Raw genomic sequence first — 18,197 nt, forward strand, 5'->3', positions numbered from 1 at the left:
TATTACTCCGTCGAATACCATCAACACGTTATTTGGGACGTGGTTAGATGGGTTAGACCCCGTATTCGCGAGACATATTCGTGTAGGAGTATGTGCGTTATTATGGGCTATTTGGAACTGCAGAAACGATTTGGTTTTTAACAGAACAACAAACATTCATTTCTTGCAGGTTATCTTCCGTGCCACTGTTAGGGAATATAGTAATTTCAAAAATTTCCTACGCACACGCAAGATCATGGTGATGCTTAGCAACGAGAGGGGAGAGTGTTGTCTACGTACCCTCGTAGATCGAAAGCGGAAGCGTTAGCACAACGCGGTTGATGTAGTCGTACGTCTTCACGATCCGACCGATCAAGTACCGAACGCACGGCACCTCCGAGTTCATCACACGTTCAGCTCGATGATGTCCCGCGAACTCCGATCCGGCAGAGCTTCACGGGAGAGTTTTGTCAGCATGACGGCGTGGTGACGATGATGATGTTCTACCGACGCAGGGCTTTGCCTAAGCACCACTACGATATGATCGAGGTGGATTATGGTGGAGGGGGGCACCGCACACAGCTAAGAGATTAAGAGATCAATTGTTGTGTCTATGGGGTGCCCCTGCCCCCGTATATAAAGGAGCAAGGGGGGGTTGCGGCCGGCCAGGGAGAGGGCGCGCCAGGAGGAGTCCTACTCCCACCGGGAGTAGGACTCCCCCTTTTCCTAGTTGGAATAGGATTCGGGAGAAGGAAAGAAAGAGGGGAAGAAGGAAAGAGGGGGCCGGCCCCCTTGCCCTAAACCAATTCGGTTTGGGCCTTGGGGGGGCACACCCCACACTTCCCTTGCTGCCCTCTATTTCCACTAAGGCCCATGTAGACCCATTAAGCCCCCGAGGGGTTCCGGTAACCTTCCGGTACTCCGGTAAAATCCCGATTTCACTCGGAACACTTCCGACATCCAAATATAGGCTTCCAATATATCAATCCTTATGTCTTGACCATTTCGAGACTCCTCGTCATGTCCTTGATCACATCTGGGACTCCGAACAACCTTCGGTACATCAAAACATATAAACTCATAATATAATTGTCATTGTAACGTTAAGCGTGCGGATCCTACGGGTTCGAGAACTATGTAGACATGACCGAGACACGTCTCCGGTCAATAACCAATAGCGGAACCTGGATGCTCATATTGGCTCCTACATATTCTACGAAGATCTTTATCGGTCAAACCGCATAACAACATACGTTGTTTCCTTTGTCATCGGTATGTTACTTGCCCGAGATTCGATCGTCGGTATGTCAATACCTAGTTCAATCTCGTTACTGGGAAGTCTCTTTCCTCGTTCCGTAATACATCATCCCGGAACTAACTCATCAGTTGCAATGCTTGCAAGGCTTAAGTGATGTGCATTACCGAGAGGGCTCAGAGATACCTTTCCGACAATCGGAGTGACAAATCCTAATCTTGAAATACGCCAACCCAAGAAGTACCTTTGGAGACACCTGTAGAGCACCTTTATAATCACCCAGTTACATTGTGACGTTTGGTAGCACACAAAGTGTTCCTCCGGTAAACGGGAGTTGCATAATCTCATAGTCATAGGAACATGTATAAGTCATGAAGAAAGCAATAGCAACAAACTAAATGATCAAGTGCTAAGCTAACGAAATGGGTCAAGTCAATCACATCATTCTCCTAATGATGTGATCCCGTTAATCAAATGACAACTCATGTCTATGGTTAGGAAACATAACCATCTTTGATCAACGAGCTAGTCAAATAGAGGCATACTAGTGACACTCTGTTTGTCTATGTATTCACACATGTATTATGTTTTCGGTTAATACAATTCTAGCATGAATAATAAACATTTATCATGATATAAGGAAATAAATAATAACTTTATTATTGCCTCTAGGTCATATTTCCTTCAGCCACTACACTCATCCGTATATGGTCGCTACTCACTCTGACGGAGCCCAGGGAGCGTTTGGTTACTGGATCTATCTGATGGAAGATGGTAGTTCGGGATATCTTCAACCGGTTTGGATGACGGTCATGTAATAGGATAGGTTTTTAGGTTCCTATCTTATATTTTTGCCGGCTGGTTGTGGCTTATCCTATCATGATGCTTTTGCTCTTTGTGAGCTTTTTTGTTTTTCTTACCTGAAGACCTTTGTGGACCTTTTTGCTTATTATTAATAATATGGCCGTATGCACCATTCTAATGCAGAGGCCGGGGCTTGTTCCCATTTTCGAAAGAAAAAACAATACGCTTTTTTCCATGATTTTATGCTTTCAGTTCGACTTTAAAACATATATGCGAGGTGGTATTAATTCGGAGAATCAATTCGTGTGCATAATCATCGCGCCGCCGTCTGCTGTCGTTTCGCTCGGGAACGAGCGAGGCACTGGCTCGCCAGCCGCCTCGTGCTTCGTGCGCATGGGCCTGCCCCAGGCGCCCTGGCCCAGCTCTGTCCGCGTGAACACCCAAATCCACAGCCGTTTGGCCCATTGGCCCAATGTGAGCACTGCCCGCTAATCCTTACCCAGTGCACATTTTGCTATCCCCTGCATGCTCCCTGTGTAGGCCAGTTCTGCAGGATTCGGCCCGACTATGTTTCTTCTCTGTCCGCTGCAATTTCTGTCGGTGTTTGTGAAAAGGGAGAAGGTTCTGGTTAATAGATAGTCCCACGTCGTCTTCTTGTACTCAATCTCACCCGTTTAAATATGTTTACGAGTTAACGGCAACAAGCAGCATTGAAAGAGTTGGTCAAAGAAGGAATCAATGGGATCCTGAAAGGGTGAGGAAAGAGAGGAGGGACAAGAACCGGGGTGAGCTGCACACCGGCGGGGTCGTCGTGCTGCTCGTGCAGATCAAAGGGCTGGGCGTCGGCTGCCTCGGGCGATCTACAACACACGCGTCCACTGGGTCCCACATCACTGCCTAGGCCTACCCTCATCCCTTAGTTTTTTACCCACACGTAATCCTCCGATTCATGCGCCGCGTGGTTCCAGGCTTGCTGCACGTCTGGTTGATGGGAATTAGCAGGCCCATACTACACTAGCCTTCTTTTCCTTCAAAATACAAAAGCTCAGGTTTTATGCACCGGTACTAAATGTTTTAACCACCGAATAAAATACCGAAGCACCGAATTAAAATGGGATTGGTTGCAAATCATCCACGAGAACAGACCAAGATAGTCCATCAAACGCAATGCATTGGGTATTATGGCCCTTGTGAAACTGTAGTACATACATGCTGAATGTCAAAACGTTTAGTACAAACTATACTTTGCTTGCTCTTGAGAAGATAAAACCGACATAAAACTGATTATTATTCCGCCATAATTAAAATCTAGACTCCCAAGTCCCAAGAAATTATCATGCCCGTGGCGGGTAACAGCGAGCCGACTGCGACAAGGGTTGCAGCAGTGGTCGTTGGTGTCGGCGAGCTGGCTGCAGCGACAAGGCGCATGAGGATAAATGCAAAACGACAAGTGTGTGAAGTGGACAGTGATTAACAGCTACATGGAGAGTGATAAGAATGCAGACCTGTTTTTTTTTGTTTTTTTCTTCCTACATCCGGATGGCGCCTAGCATTGGCCAAAGAGATATCATTATGGTGTCAACTATAATTAAAATGGGTTTACAGGCTGTTCATAACAGTATATTTGTAGCGCCCTTGGGATTATTATGCACTAGCATATTAAATTACTCCCAACCTAATAATAAATAACGGATAGAGGAAGTAGTAATAACAGTAAGTGTGATGACATGTGCGGTACCTACAACCAAAGTGTTGATGAAAATACAACTCCCATAAAATTATATACATGTCAATATTTTCTACCATTGCAACCAAGAACCTAGCTATTTTCTGCCATTATATTTTGATCAATTCTCTCAAATACTAGATTCGTCGAAGATTAAAAGGCCCTTGATCCAATTCTCTGGAACCAAGGCACTATGCAGCTTTTGACAGAATTTTTATCCCGTTGCATCGCACGGGTCATTTTCCTAGTATATTATAAAGCCTGGACCAAAGCACACAAGTAGCAACAAGGTTCAACGCACATACAAACACACACACCAAAGTACAATAAGCACACCAGAAGTCTAGCTGGGGAGCAACACAATAATCCCCAAATAAGAAGCCAAAAGACAGCTACACTAATCCGGCTTCGGGGGCGGAGGGGGGAGCGGCGGTGCAGACAAGCGGGCGGCGATGGACCGGAGCCAAGCGATGGCCCGGTCGATGAAGACCCGATCTTGGCGCCGACTAAGCGGTTGCCATAGCTGTAGAAAACCACAGAGTTTGTATATTGCATCAGTCGCACGAAAAGGAATAACATGCTCAATCACAAGTTTATTACGGATATTCCAAAGCGTCCAAAGGAGGGCACCAATGGCCACCCAAAGGGCCAGCCGCCCAACCGTATGGATGGGCTCAAGCACCTCCCCAAACATATCGGGGAGGTTGGTATGGCACCATCTGCCACCTGCAACCTCCCGAAAGCAACCCCAGAGGAATCTCGCAGCCGAGCACACGAAGAATATGTGGTTAGAGTCCTCCGGGGTCAAGCACAAAGGACACATCCCGTCGGAGGGGCCGTTACGCTTCAGCACCTCCGTACCGGATGGGACTCGTCTGCGCACTAATTGCCAAAGGAAGATCCTAATCTTCAACGGCAGCTTAATCTCCCAAAGGAGGTTCAATTCTATCGGTCCCGGAGTGGGCATAATCGCATGGTATAGCGATTTCGCTGAGAACCGCCCACTGGGCTCGAGGTACCAATGGACTACGTCCTCCTCCTCGGATGGGGAATGGAGGGCAATGCATGCTACGAGGTCCTCCCACATATCCAGCTCGCCGGGACCGAAGGTCCTTGTAAAGGCTATCTGCGTGAGGTTCGACAAGGCTGACGCCACCATCAAACACTTGTCGGCGCAGATATTGAAGAGGGCCTGGAAGCGGGAAGCGAACGGTAGGGAACCGCACCACCGGTCCAACCAGAAGAGGGTGGCGGTGCCTCGGCCCACCTCCATTGACTATTTGATCCGAAGCACTGGCATCAACTACACAATCGTTTGCCAGAACTGTGATTTTCCGGCTCTTTGCGCAAACGCTAGGGGTTGGCCCCGTAGGTATTTAGCTCAAATAATGTCAAGCCATAGGCCACCCTCACCAGAGGCGATCCTCCATAGCCATTTAGCTAGAAGGGCAATATTTATCCTTTTGGATGAGATGATCCCAAGACCCCCTAGTCCTTGGGCTTGCAGATCTCCGTCCACTTCACCATAAGGAACGCCAAAGAACAATAGGCTTCGGAGGCATTCGGAAAGCTCAAACCAAAACCTCTTCTAGTGATAGAATAGGAACCGAGGTCTCTAGGATTCCATCATTTTCCCGTGCCTACTGCTCTTAAGCTTCTTTTCTTAACCTTCCTCTCTCATAGTGAACATCTCTTATCACCTCAATATATGTACATATATTTTAGTTTTTCTGCTAAAGTGATTCAGCAACAAAAAAGAGGAAGAGGAAGGAGCGCATAAGAATGATAGGAATGAGAGGAACCGATAAGTTAGGCTTTCCTATATCTTCTCATTCCTACTGCTCTTATGCCCTCTCTATCTTACTCTTCCTAGCTTGCATTCGACTCACATTGAATATGTGCACACATGTATGTGCTTTCTAAGCTAAAGCAACCAAGCAAGCCAAAAAGGGAAGAGGAAGGAGTGCTTGAGAACAATAGGAATGGGGGGAAACACCAAATCGAGTTCTCACCTCCAATACTAGAGGTGAAAACAAGACAAGTCATACTTTCCTCCATCTTTTCATTCCCACTGCTCTTCTCTCTTCTCAATTAGCCTTCAAGGTCTCAGATTGTCTAAGTATGTCGCACAATTCTAAAAAAGCACTTAAGAAATGTACACACACATCTACGACTTTTTCATTATTATATTGTGCAAGCCAAAAAGAAGCGGAAGGGGTGCTCAAGAACTATATAAATGGAAGACATCAGGAACCTTAAGGGAGTCAAGTAATGAAGACACCGAGTGCATCCAACATCACTAGACAGTCGATGTCAATGGGCCCTATTGTCTTGTGCCATTAATGTAATAAAGCATGTACATGGAGATTTTCAACTTCTAGACATTCGAGAAGCAATTCATTTATACAGTAGAAGCTATAAGTCAGAAATAGTATGAACTTGAAAATTTAAGCCCGCTAACAAACTTCATAAACTTAAAAATGACGGGGAAAAAGATTGGGGAAATGATCCAATTAATGAGTCGGCTGATCCCACTTGCTGCATCGTTCACACGCCGGGCCGTCCGATTCGTTTTGATCGGTCCAAGCAAGTGAAGGCGCGGAGGAGACAAGAAACTTCCCGAAACGCTATCTTCTCGCTCGACCTTATCCACTCGTTCGACCTGTCTTCCTCGTCTCTTCTTTTTCCCAATTCTCTCCCTACTCGGCAACATACAGGGCGACACTCTCTCCTTTTCCTCCTTCGTGCTTCCATGGACAGCCGACACCACGAAGACGCTGCTGTGAGGAGGCGTTGCTAGCAACAAGTAGCAAGCACCAGATGCAACAAAGGTCTTGTTGCAGGATCCATGGAGTGTATGAATAAACTGGTGATGCCCCTATCACATACGGAACCTCATCAACCAAGTCCATGGAGTGCCTGCTTCAAGGTGCATGTGTTGTAGGCTAGGCCCCGGACGCTATAGGTGTGTGTCGCTCATCGTTGATTTGTGGACGAAATCAACGGCCTGATGCTACAATTTCTTTAGACGGAATTTTTGCAACAAAGGTCTTGTTGCAGGAATGCAGAGAAGAGGTCGGAGATGTTGTAATTTTTGCAAAGGATCTTGTTGCAGGAATATAATGAAGAGAATTTTTTATGCAACAAAGGTCTTGTTGCGGGAATAGAGAGAAGAGTGTTTTTTTCAACAAAGGTTTTGTTGTAGGAATAGAGAGAAGAGTTTTTTTTGCAACAAAGTTCTTGTTGCAGGCATGTAGATCACCCTGGGTGTTCAGGTATTTCGGTTTGGGTAGTTCGGTTTATGGGTAATTTGGGTACTCAAAAATGGGAATCGAAATTTTTTCTGCAAAAATAATACCCGAACCAAAATTACCCAAAATTTCGGTTCAGGTAATTCGGGTACCCAAATATCCCGAAATATTCGGAGCACGCATCAGCTTTTGGTATGAATAATTCGGGTAGTATAGGTATTTTAGTTAGTATGGGTAACATGACAGTGTAATAGTAGCATGAATAATTTGGTTAGTATGAATAATTCGAGTAGTATGGGTATTTCGGGTTTTCTAGACTGGGAACTGAACCCTAACCCAAAAACCATATAGCTAGGAGATGAGAATCGAACCCTAACCCAATACCCGAATTACCCAACAATTCGGGTAATTCAGTTCGGGTTCGAATAGCGGGTTAGGTTACTCATACGCCCAGGGTGACATGTAGAGAAGAAGCCTTAGGTGTTGCAACTTTTGCAACAAAAGTCTTGTTGCTGAAATACAAAGAAAAGGTTAGAGAGACTTTTGTAACAAAGATTTTGTTGCAATGTAGTTTTGCAACAAAGGTATTCTTACAGGAAAATAGAGAAGAGGAAATCGAATGGCTTGTGACATGAAAAATGTTCAGCGTCAACCAGTTGAAAACAATCGATGCGTCCGCCACCTCCTTTAAGCGCCACAAGCCCTCAAGGCCCCACTTAAAGAAACACGAGACATACCTCTTTGTCTAGAAAAACATCACGTTTCTTCCTCCATCTCTCATCTACTCCCTCCGTCCTAAAATAAGTGACTCGACTTTGCACTAACTTTGTACTAAAGCTAGTACAAAGTCGAGTCACTTATTTTGGGACAGAGGGAGTATATGTTTTCTGCAACATTACCTATGTTGCAAAAATTCTTCCACAACACTACCCTTGTTGCAGAGAAAAGTGAAGATAGAGAAAAAAAATACCGCAACACAACCTATATTGCAAAAAATCCCGCAATATAATCTATGTTGCAAAAAAACTCGCAACACAACTTATGTTGCAAAAAAATTCTGCAACGCCACCTATGTTGTAAATTTCTGCAACACGATCTTTGTTGCAAAGCAAAAGATGTTCAATCGCTATTGATTAGATTCAATGACCCACGAGGTGACGAGTCATTTAAAAAGATTCATCGGCCGACGCGTAGCAGCCCTCTTGTGACATAGTATAATCAGACGGTTTGCGGTTCGATCTGATCTTTTAAAAATCAACCGGCAGATGCGTAGCAATCGGCTATTTGTCCCCCTTCGAGACCTACTCTAAGCCGTCAGATACCAATTGAACGGTTAAGCTTGTCAGAGCTCTCAATTTTTCGTGGTACAAAAATTCCCCTCCGCGGCCAAACTCAAAACGGAATGGCACCGCCGCCTCGCCTCCTCCCTCTCCTCCTTGGTCGCCTCCTCGTCTCCGGCGACCTCCTCCGCAACACCGCCCACCTCCGCCGCATCGTGCCCCTCCTCCCTTCCCACCCCCACCTCGCCGCCTCCCTCTCCAGCCTCTACTTCCCGCTCTTCCCCTCCTCATGCATCTTCCTCCACAACCTGCTCATCCGAGCCTCCGCAACCTCCCCGTCTCCTCGCATCGCCTTCGCCGCCTTCTCCTCCATTCTCCGCTCTGGCGATACTCCCGACCGATTCACCTTCCCTTCCCTCCTCAAGTCGGCGTCCAGGCTCGCCTCTTTCCCGCGCACGGGCGCGCAGGTGCACGCGCAGGCTGTCCGGCGCGGCTTCTTGATCGACGTCTTTGTCGTCAACGCGCTCCTCGCGATGTACGCCGCCTTCCGAGACACGGTTTCCATGCGGGAGGTGTTCGACTCGTGCTCAGGGGTCACCGACGTGGTGTCTTGGAACACGGTGCTCGGTGGCTATGTGAAGTGCGGGGACATCGGGAACGCCCGGATGATGTTCGAGGAAATGCCGCAGAGGAATGGGGTGTCCTGGAGCGCGATGGTTGGGGCATACGCCGGTTCTGGCGAGTTGGATGTGGCCAGGGAAATGTTCGATGAGATGCCGGCCATTGGGAGGAACATTGTGACATGGAACTCGATGATAACAGGATTCACGCGGCATGGGCTACTGCCACTGGCTAGGAAGATGTTTGATGAGATGCCGGTACGGAATCTGGTATCGTGGAACACAATGATCCGGGGGTATGCAGTGAACGGTGAGATGGATGGTGCACGGAAGCTGTTTGATGTGATGCCGGAGAAAGATGTGATTTCCTGGACGTGCATGATTTCTGGGTATGCACAGGCTGGACGCTACACGGAAACCCTTGAGCTGTTCAGGGAAATGCAGAGCGAGAGCAGTGCCCGTCCTAATGAGGTGACCATGGTGAGCGTGCTCTCAGCATGTGCACATTTAACAGCTCTGGAAGAAGGGAGGTGGGCTCACACTTACATTGACAAGCACAAGATGGTGCTTGACAATGACTTCAATCTCGGTGCTGCTCTCGTTGACATGTATGCCAAGTGTGGGAAAACTGACATGGCTGTCAAAATCTTCCACTCCTTGGACCAGAAGAATGTCTCTGCCTGGAATGCGCTCATCACTGGGTTGGCAGTGAATGGTGATGTTCAGGATTGCATTGATGTGTTTGAGCAGATGAAGAGGTCAGGAGAGAAACCGAATGACGTAACGTTCGTTGGTGTGCTGACTGCTTGTGCCCACAGCGGGCTGGTGGATGAGGGTCGACGGTGCTTTCAGAGCATGTCATCATCTAATTGTGGAGTGCAGCCAGAGGCAAAGCATTATGGCTGCATGGTTGACATGTTAGGCCGGGCAGGGCTTCTTGAAGAGGCAGAGGAGCTGATAAGGAGCATGCCGATGGCCCCAGATGTCATGATTTTGGGCGCACTACTAGGTGCCTGTCGAATGCACAAGAGATTTGATGTGGCTGAAAGAGTCCAGAGTGAAATTATTGGTCTCAACACACGGCAGGCTGGCTGCCATGTCTTGATATCAGACGTTTATGCTGCTGCTGGCAAATGGGGAGAGGCTTTAGATGCAAGGCGTGTTCTTCAGAAGTGCACAATCAGGAAATTGCCAGGATCATCCAGCTCGATGCGATAGGTATGAATTTATTGCAAAAGCTTAAGCCATTGCATATAGGGCTGCATTCTCTAGCATTAAATGGTGTCCTTCCTATTGGTATTGGGACTAGACCATTAGAAATTTCTGTTAAAAGTGTTCAACTGCCCTGTGTGCTTCATATCTGAATTTGAGATCAAACAGAACATATGCTTGTCCCTTCTTGCAGATAACCGTTTCTCTGTTCTGGAGTATTGGTCATCTGTAATTCTTGTAGAATAGGAATTGAACTTACCAAATTTCACTGATGGGATTAGCTTCTCAAAAATTGGTTGTATCATCCTCGCAATCTGTACAGTAACATTTCCAAATTTCAGCTGATGTTAATGTGAATATGATCTGGTTCTTTTCGATCCTGCTGAATTCTAAGCAAAAATTAGTGAGTTGCCCTGGCTGACGCCAGAAGAAATAGTAAAGCTGCAAACACAAATATCATGTATCTTTTTTGCTATGGTTAGTTGGAGGATCACGCCAAGACGTCTGAGTAATATACGCAAGCACATATATACTCATGTGGATGTCTGAGGGAAAATCATTGATTTTTTTCCTAAAGATATGATTCTATAATTACTTTGAGGGGAGATGGACTTTGGAATACTGGCCACGAAATATATTTGAGAGAATACAGGACGTATTCATTCAGAATTATACTTTCCAACTGAGAAACTGCTGCAACGTTCAACAGCATGTAGCTGTATTCTTTTAACTGTATAAACTGCAGATTCTTCTCGTATTTCTTCTAGCAGAACTCCCATTCTTCTAGCGGTATATCTAGGACTACAAATTTTCCGAGAATATTTAGGACTAATGCCAACGGACACCATCTTAAAATGATGTCAACCTTCAACGTTCAACAGCATGGAGCCTGTGCTGACACCGCCAAGAGCTATATCAAAGAAAGGAGTCAGAGTGGAGTCTGTCAGGATTTTCTGAATCTTCATGCAACTTACTCGAGGAATGGAACGACTAACTCCCTGTCAACAGAAACAACAACAGGAATTGGCATATTCATTCGACTTGAAAGAGAACAGCGACAAGGCAATTTCCATTATTCATTCAGGCTACCAGCCCAGGCAAGTTTTTAGAAGAGCAAGTTTTCTCTTTGATGTTCACCAAAACATATCAGTGACCTGGTGAGCCCTCATTTACCAGTTGCTTTCTTTTTCTAGAAGAAAAGGAGTTCAATGTCGGGCACATAACTGCGCAGCTCAGGCTCATTTCTCAGATTGTAACGATGGCACAAAAGTTGGCTTGTAGCTCAATTGAGCACTGTCATGGAGCCAGGGATTCTTAAAATAAAGCTCAGGCGCCACCAAGAAAAAAGTCTTTCAGGTCATATGCAGCACCAGACTTGGCTTTAGATGCAAGGCGTGTTCTTCAGAAGTGCACAATCAGGAAATTGCCGGGGTCATCCAGCTCGATGTGATAGGTTTGAATTTGTTGCAAAAGCCTAAACCATCTCATATGGGATTTGAATTTAAACGGTGAATATTGGAGTTGAGACCATTAGAAATTTCTGTTAAACGTGTTCGGCTGCTCTATGCGCTTCATATCTGAATTTGACATCGAACAGAGCTTCTCTTCTTGCAGATAACTGTCTCTGTTCTGTAATGTTGGGCCATCCGTAATTCTTTTAGAGGATGAGATTCTCAAAATTAGATCCTGGCAATCTTTACAACAAAATTTGGTTCTTTTCGATCCTGCTGATGAGGGCAAATCAATTGACTTTCGAATACTGGCCAGGAGATACAGAATTGTACTGGTTGGGCCATCCAGGAGGCAGTAAAAACATAACCACTCCCAGCCACAGATCAGGAATCAACGTAAGCTGCAGGAGTCACTTTCTTTCTACACAAGAAAGCCATATATTCAGGCTTATCACATTTCAAGTAAGTTTTAAAAGCAGCCCAAGGCTTCTTGTGTAGATCACATTTCAAGTACTCAGTTTCAGCTGCTCGACTCTAATTCACAACTGAAAGAGATATAAATTCTAATCATAAGAACAAGTCAGCACCAAACTCGAGAAAGAGCTTTAAATACGGGATTCGCAAATGAAATGAAAAAAGGACGAGAAGGCCAGCAGAAAGCAAAGTGAGCAAAAATTAACTCGAAAGCACTAAAGATGATATATATAAGCAACGATTACGATACGCAGTTCCGGGGACTCCACAGACCACTCCCCTAGCCCCATTAGGGCAGGCTAGGCACAGTAAACCACAAAAGACAAACCGACCACGCGACAGTAACCCAAAAGATAAGCTAGCTCTAGTACTCGGATAGCAAGCAAATGCACACGCCTAGTCGACCTCCTCCATCTTGCTCTCGCCGGCGTCCTCCTCCAGCGGCGGCATGTCCGTGTCAGCCTCAGCAGCCTCCTCGTCCTCGTCGATGCTCAGGCCCAGCTTGAGCATCCGGTGGATCCTGGTGCCGAACGTGTTGGGGTCGTCGAGGCTGAAGCCAGAGGTGAGCAGGGAGGTCTCGAACAGCAGCATCACCAGGTCCTTGACAGACTTGTCGTTCTTGTCCGCGTCGGCGCGCTTGCGCAGCTCCTCCATGATGGCGTTCTCCGGGTTGATCTCCATCGTCTTCTTGCTGGACATGTAGCCGCCCATGCTCGTGTCCCTCAGGGCCTGGGCCTTCATGATCCTCTCCATGTTGGCGGTCCAGCCATACTCGCCGGTGACCAGGCAGCACGGCGAGTCGACGACGCGGTCAGAGACAATCACCTTCTCGACCCTGTCGCCCAGCACCTCCTTGATCACCTTGCAGAGCCCCTCGAACTTCTCCTTGAGCTCCTCCTTCCTCTTCTTCTCTTCCTCGCTGTCATCAAGCTTCAGGCCCTCCTTGGTGGCAGAGACCAACTTCTTTCCCTCAAACTCCTTGAGCTGGCCAATGGAGTACTCATCAATGGCGTCAACCATGTACAGCACCTCGTAGCCCTTCTTCTTCAGCTTCTCAAGGAAGGGAGAGTTCTCCACAGCCTTCTTGCTCTCACCGGTGATGTAGTAGATGTCGTTCTGGCCCTCCTTCATCCTCGTCACATAGTCCTTGAGGCTGGTAAGCTCATCGCCACTCTTGGTGGAGTGGTACCTCAGGAGCTCAGCAAGCTTGGTCCTGTTGGTGGAGTCCTCATGGACGCCGAGCTTGAGGTTCTTGGAGAAAGCCTCATAGAACTTGTTGTAGTCCTCCTTGTTCTCAGCAATCTCAAAGAAGAGCTCGATGCACTTCTTCACAAGGTTCTTCCTGATGACCTTGAGGATCTTGTTCTGCTGGAGTGTCTCACGAGAGATGTTGAGGGGAAGATCCTCAGAGTCAACAATGCCCTTGACAAAGCTCAGCCACTCTGGGATCAGCTCCTCACAGTTGTCCATGATGAAGACACGGCGCACATAGAGCTTAATGTTGTTGAGCTTCTTCCTGGTGTCAAAGAGGTCAAAGGGGGCCCTCTTGGGAACGAAGAGGACGGCCTTGAACTCAAGCTGACCCTCCACCGAGAAGTGCTTGACGGCAAGGTGCTCCTCCCAGTCGTTTGTCAGGCTCTTGTAGAAGGCAGCATACTCATCCTTGGTGATCTCCTCAGGCTTCCTCATCCAGATGGGCTTCTGCTTGTTGATCAGGTTCCACTCGTGAGAAACCTCCTTGATCTTCTTCTTTTTCTTCTCCTTTTCTTCCTTCTCTTCATCAATTTCCTCAACCTTGCCCTCCTCAGTATCCTTCTTCTCATCCTCATCTTCATCGTCAGAAATTTCCTTCTCAGTGGTCTTCTCCGTCCAGAGAGAGATGGGATAGCTGATGAACTCAGAGTGCTTCTTCACCAGATCCTTGAGGCGACGCTCCTCAAGGTACTCCAACTGCAGAACAATAGTTAAATTGTCAGGGACAAGTCACATGCCTCAGTTAAAAATACCCATTAGCATCAATGAAAGGTGCTACATCCCAAAAACATAGCACTATGATTTTGAATGTCCCAAAGTAAAAATAGCACATGAGTTGAGGTCGGCCCAAATGGCCTAAGCCACTTGGCACAAATGCAGTACTAACAAAAACAGTAGTAGTAGAAACTAGCTAGCATCAACAATCTAGGATGGCACTAATTATACTGGTCCAATTTCATGCAATGACAACAGTAATGGCTCATTTTAAGGGATTCATGCCAGCAATTATACAATCTAGAACAACGGTAAACAATCAAATTCAACTGCAACAGACATATATGATCACAACAAAGCCATAGTAACAATTATACTAACTGAATCTATAAGGGTAAACAATTAAACTCAACTACAGACATGCCAAAAACATAGCACTATGATCAGTATACAACTCAAGTTTCAGCAGCAAATGAATTACCCTACAGAACCCTCCCAAAACTGTGCATCATTAATCAACAAGAACAGGTACGCCCTTCCATTACAACCCCAGAGCATAGAAACAAAAGTAAGACATGAACAGCATTTCAATCTAACAGTACATTCACAGAAACATGGGAAGTTTGAACAAAAGTAACATGAACAGCATTTCAATCTAACAGTACCCTACCAAGTGTACCCAGAACAGGTAGCATGAGAAAGTAAATAATGGGAAGACTTTTGAGTTTTGTACCTGATCATCCTTGAGGTAGAGGGTGATCTTAGTACCCCTTCCAAGGGGCTCTCCAGTAGTATCACGTGTCACAGTGAAGGAACCACCAGCCTGGGACTCCCACACATACTGCTCGTCATCGTTGTTCTTGCTGGTCACAACGACTCTCTCAGCAACGAGGTAAGCAGAGTAGAAACCGACACCAAACTGACCAATCATGGACACATCAGCACCAGCAGCCAGTGCCTCCATGAAATCCTTGGTGCCAGACCTTGCAATGGTACCAAGGTTGTTCACAAGGTCTGACTTGGTCATACCAATACCACTGTCAATAAGCGTGAGTGTGTTCGTGGCCTTGTCAGGGATTATGTGGATGAACAGCTCTGGCTGAGCATCCAGCTTGCTCTTGTCAGTCAGGCTCTCAAACCTGATCTTATCCAACGCCTGCACAACAAAGCACCCAAATACACAATGTAGTGTGAGTCTCACAGATTAAACTAGTAAATAATGCAAACATAAATCAAAGTTTTGACTAATAATGCATTACAGTAGAATCAGCCTGTATTTTTTATTTAACATAGATGTAGATTACATACGCAATAACCTACCAACCATCCAAATCTAGTTTGAATCAGAAAAGCTATGCTACAACCATGCAAAGCTACTTAGGAATTCGAATTTAAACACAGATCCAACAAAATTAGCACACAGGCAATCTAGTCATGGGATTGTTTCACATTTTATAAAGCCTGTCCGCCTATAGGAAAATTTATAATTCAAGGGAGCGTTTCCTAAGCCTTTATAACAGTCCAATAATCTCTAACCATGAAGATCTGCACGTGCGACTGTACAGAGAATAAACAAACATATATTCCAGTGAGCGTTTCCTAAGCTTCTAGGACAGTACAATTAGCTCAATCATGTAGATCTGCACGTGCGACAGTACATACAGAGAACAAACAAATGCACATCTACGTTATACTACTCACTAGCACATACATGGAAACTTACGATGCAAGTAATGATGTTTCCTAAGCTTTTATAACAGTCAATTAGCTCTAATTATGGAGACTCGCACGTGCAACAGGACAGAGAACAAACAAATGTGTAGCCACGTCCTACTCACAGACAACAGAACATCGCACAAACCGCAGGTTCGTCGATGGATTTGAAATCCGATGCACTAACCGGCGCGAACCGACAAACGCACCCGATCTACTGAACATCGGTACGGCAAAGGGCCCTATCGCGCACGGATCTAAACAGAGCCGCGAATCACAGCATTACAGGGGAGCGCGGGGGAGGGAGCTTACATCCGAGGCGTTGGAGATGAGCTCGCGGAGGAAGATCTCCTTGTTGGAGTAGAAGGTGTTGATGATGAGCGAGAGCAGCTGGTTGATCTCGGCCTGGAAGGCGAAGGTCTCGGTCTCCGAAGCCATGGCGCCGCCGGCACCGGAAGCTCCTGGAACGCGCGCGCTGGGGTTGGGAGGAGAGGAGATGGCTTAGGGTTAGGGCTCTGGAGCAGGGGTTCTCGGGTTCTGGGACGCAAGGTTGGAGGGGGCGGGCGCCGGGGCCAGGGTTATATAGTCGGAAGAGGGGTTCTCGAACGTTCTGCCAGGTGCGGGAAGGGGAGACGACGGGGGGTTGGGGGGACGACGGGTCGTTGGGCCCGGCGACTTGGGATGGTGTGGCCCGCATGTCAGTTGGCTGGGCTTAGGCGCCTTGCGGTTTTGGTTTTTTTATTGTGCTCCTACTATAGTACTCTGGAACGTTCCGGAGATCGGAGGGACCGAGGGAGTGAGTTTAATAAAGGACCCCAGAGACTCTAAAAAAAGGACTCCGTAATTGGAACTCATTTTCCTTTTGCGGTTCCATATTTAGCACGCCGAGCCATGCCAATTGCCAATACCATATGGTTGCTAACACACCGTAAATAAATATACAGTAAGATTTTCTACGTGTTTTCTCATGGTGTTGGTTTAGTGTTTGTTTTCCTGTTCGTCTGAGTAAAACTGATTATTTGTTCTGCGATCAGATAAATTCATTCATGCTTTTAATAATTTTGAATATAAAAAAGTGCAAAGAGGTCCAGAGGTTAAAAAAAACTCAAATCATAAGTGTCACACTCACACGTGTGACACGAAGCACTCCGGTCCTAACGATTTTTACAACTAAAGTTGTCGTCCGAAAAAAGAACTGAAATTCGCCATCCGAAAAGAAATTTGTTATTCTCATGTCCCCAAATTTGCCAAAGAAAATATTCAGAATTGCCATGTGTTCATGCCACAGTGACACTTATCAAGGTCTTAAAAATAAAGCTAAGACTTTCATCGAGGACATGCGGAAACATATTTCTTTTTTCTTGAAACGAAGGCATAAGATTTGCCTCATCAATTAAATAAAAAGAGAACAAAGTTTAGAGTTTTACAACACCCACAAATACGGCATAGCAATTACTCGCCCATACAAATATATCCTAATTTCTTTGTGCCCGCGGTCACCCAAAGCTTGGCCTCGTGGACAATGGCAGTGAGAAGAATGGTCGTTGGCGCACTCTTATGACGAAACACCCGTGCATTTCTTTCATTCCAAATGGTTCAGGAGACAAGTATGGTGAGAGAGGCCAAAGCTTACCGGTTGGGGTTGCGATTGTCGGTTCTCTTGTCCCATCATTCGTAGACGGATTCATACATGTGCCACTCGGATGTATCTATGTGCGCGAGACCAAGCCTCTCAATGAGAGACTTCCATATCCGAATTGTAAAGCGGCACTTGAAGAAAATATGGGCACCCGTTTCTTGCTCCCTGTTGCAAAGTTTGCAGAGGCAACAATTTGGCCAACCTCGTTGCTGTAAACGATCGGCAATCCAAATCCTATCTTGTATTGCCAACCACGCAAAAAAATTAACCTTTGAAGGTGCCCATGCCTTCCAAACCATACAGTCCAAGGGGGAAAGAGTCAAGCCTAGGAATTGAGCCTTGTACGCAGTGGCCGCCGTGTATATCCCGTCGTTCGCGTGCTTCCAGATGATGGTATCTTCAGTTTGCTCATGAAGGTGGACATCATTCAGGAGCATCCAAAAAGTGAAAAATTCCCGAATGTGGGCTACGGTTACAACCGCGACTTGGTTGATCTTGAGTATCCAAGCGTTCCCCTTGAGGGCCTCACGGACCTTCCAACTCTTTCGTTTCGAGGCCTCGAAGATGAGCGGTGCAATATCCTTAGGTTTGTGACCAAGGAGCCACGGGTAATCCCAAAAAGGCGTTTTGGCACCATCTCCCACCATGATAGTCGTAGAAGCATAGAAAAACTCGAAGTCCTTGACGGTGCAGGGGTTTCTCAGGCCAACCCATAATTTGCGGGGCTCGTTCCATTCATACCACAACCATCGAAGTCGCAAAAGCACGTGCGAATTTGTCGGTGTTGAGCACCCCCAGGCCACCGTATTCTTTTGGTCTACAAAC

At 46.4% G+C, this 18,197-nt stretch overlaps 2 protein-coding genes across 2 annotated transcripts; one reads left to right on the plus strand and one right to left on the minus strand.

Moving 5' to 3' along the window:
* Positions 1 to 8,393: 8,393 nt before the first annotated feature.
* LOC125519668 (pentatricopeptide repeat-containing protein At2g22410, mitochondrial) lies at positions 8,394 to 11,224 on the plus strand. The gene is made up of 2 exons (XM_048684399.2): positions 8,394 to 10,133; positions 11,009 to 11,224. The coding sequence occupies exon 1, from the start codon at positions 8,418 to 8,420 to the stop codon at positions 10,131 to 10,133; it is 1,716 nt and encodes a 571-aa protein (XP_048540356.2). The 5' UTR covers positions 8,394 to 8,417; the 3' UTR covers positions 11,009 to 11,224.
* A 1,029-nt stretch (positions 11,225 to 12,253) lies between these two features.
* On the minus strand, positions 12,254 to 16,334 carry LOC125519667 (heat shock protein 81-1). Its single transcript, XM_048684398.2, has 3 exons — positions 16,046 to 16,334; positions 14,754 to 15,176; positions 12,254 to 14,002 (listed from the first exon to the last, which is right to left on the minus strand). The coding sequence occupies exons 1-3, from the start codon at positions 16,169 to 16,171 to the stop codon at positions 12,449 to 12,451; spliced, it is 2,103 nt and encodes a 700-aa protein (XP_048540355.2). The 5' UTR covers positions 16,172 to 16,334; the 3' UTR covers positions 12,254 to 12,448.
* Positions 16,335 to 18,197: the final 1,863 nt, after the last annotated feature.

This window comes from Triticum urartu, chromosome 7A (assembly GCF_056163025.1).
Source record: "Triticum urartu cultivar PI428250 chromosome 7A, HENAU_Tu73, whole genome shotgun sequence".
NCBI classification, from domain to species: Eukaryota; Viridiplantae; Streptophyta; class Magnoliopsida; order Poales; family Poaceae; genus Triticum; species Triticum urartu.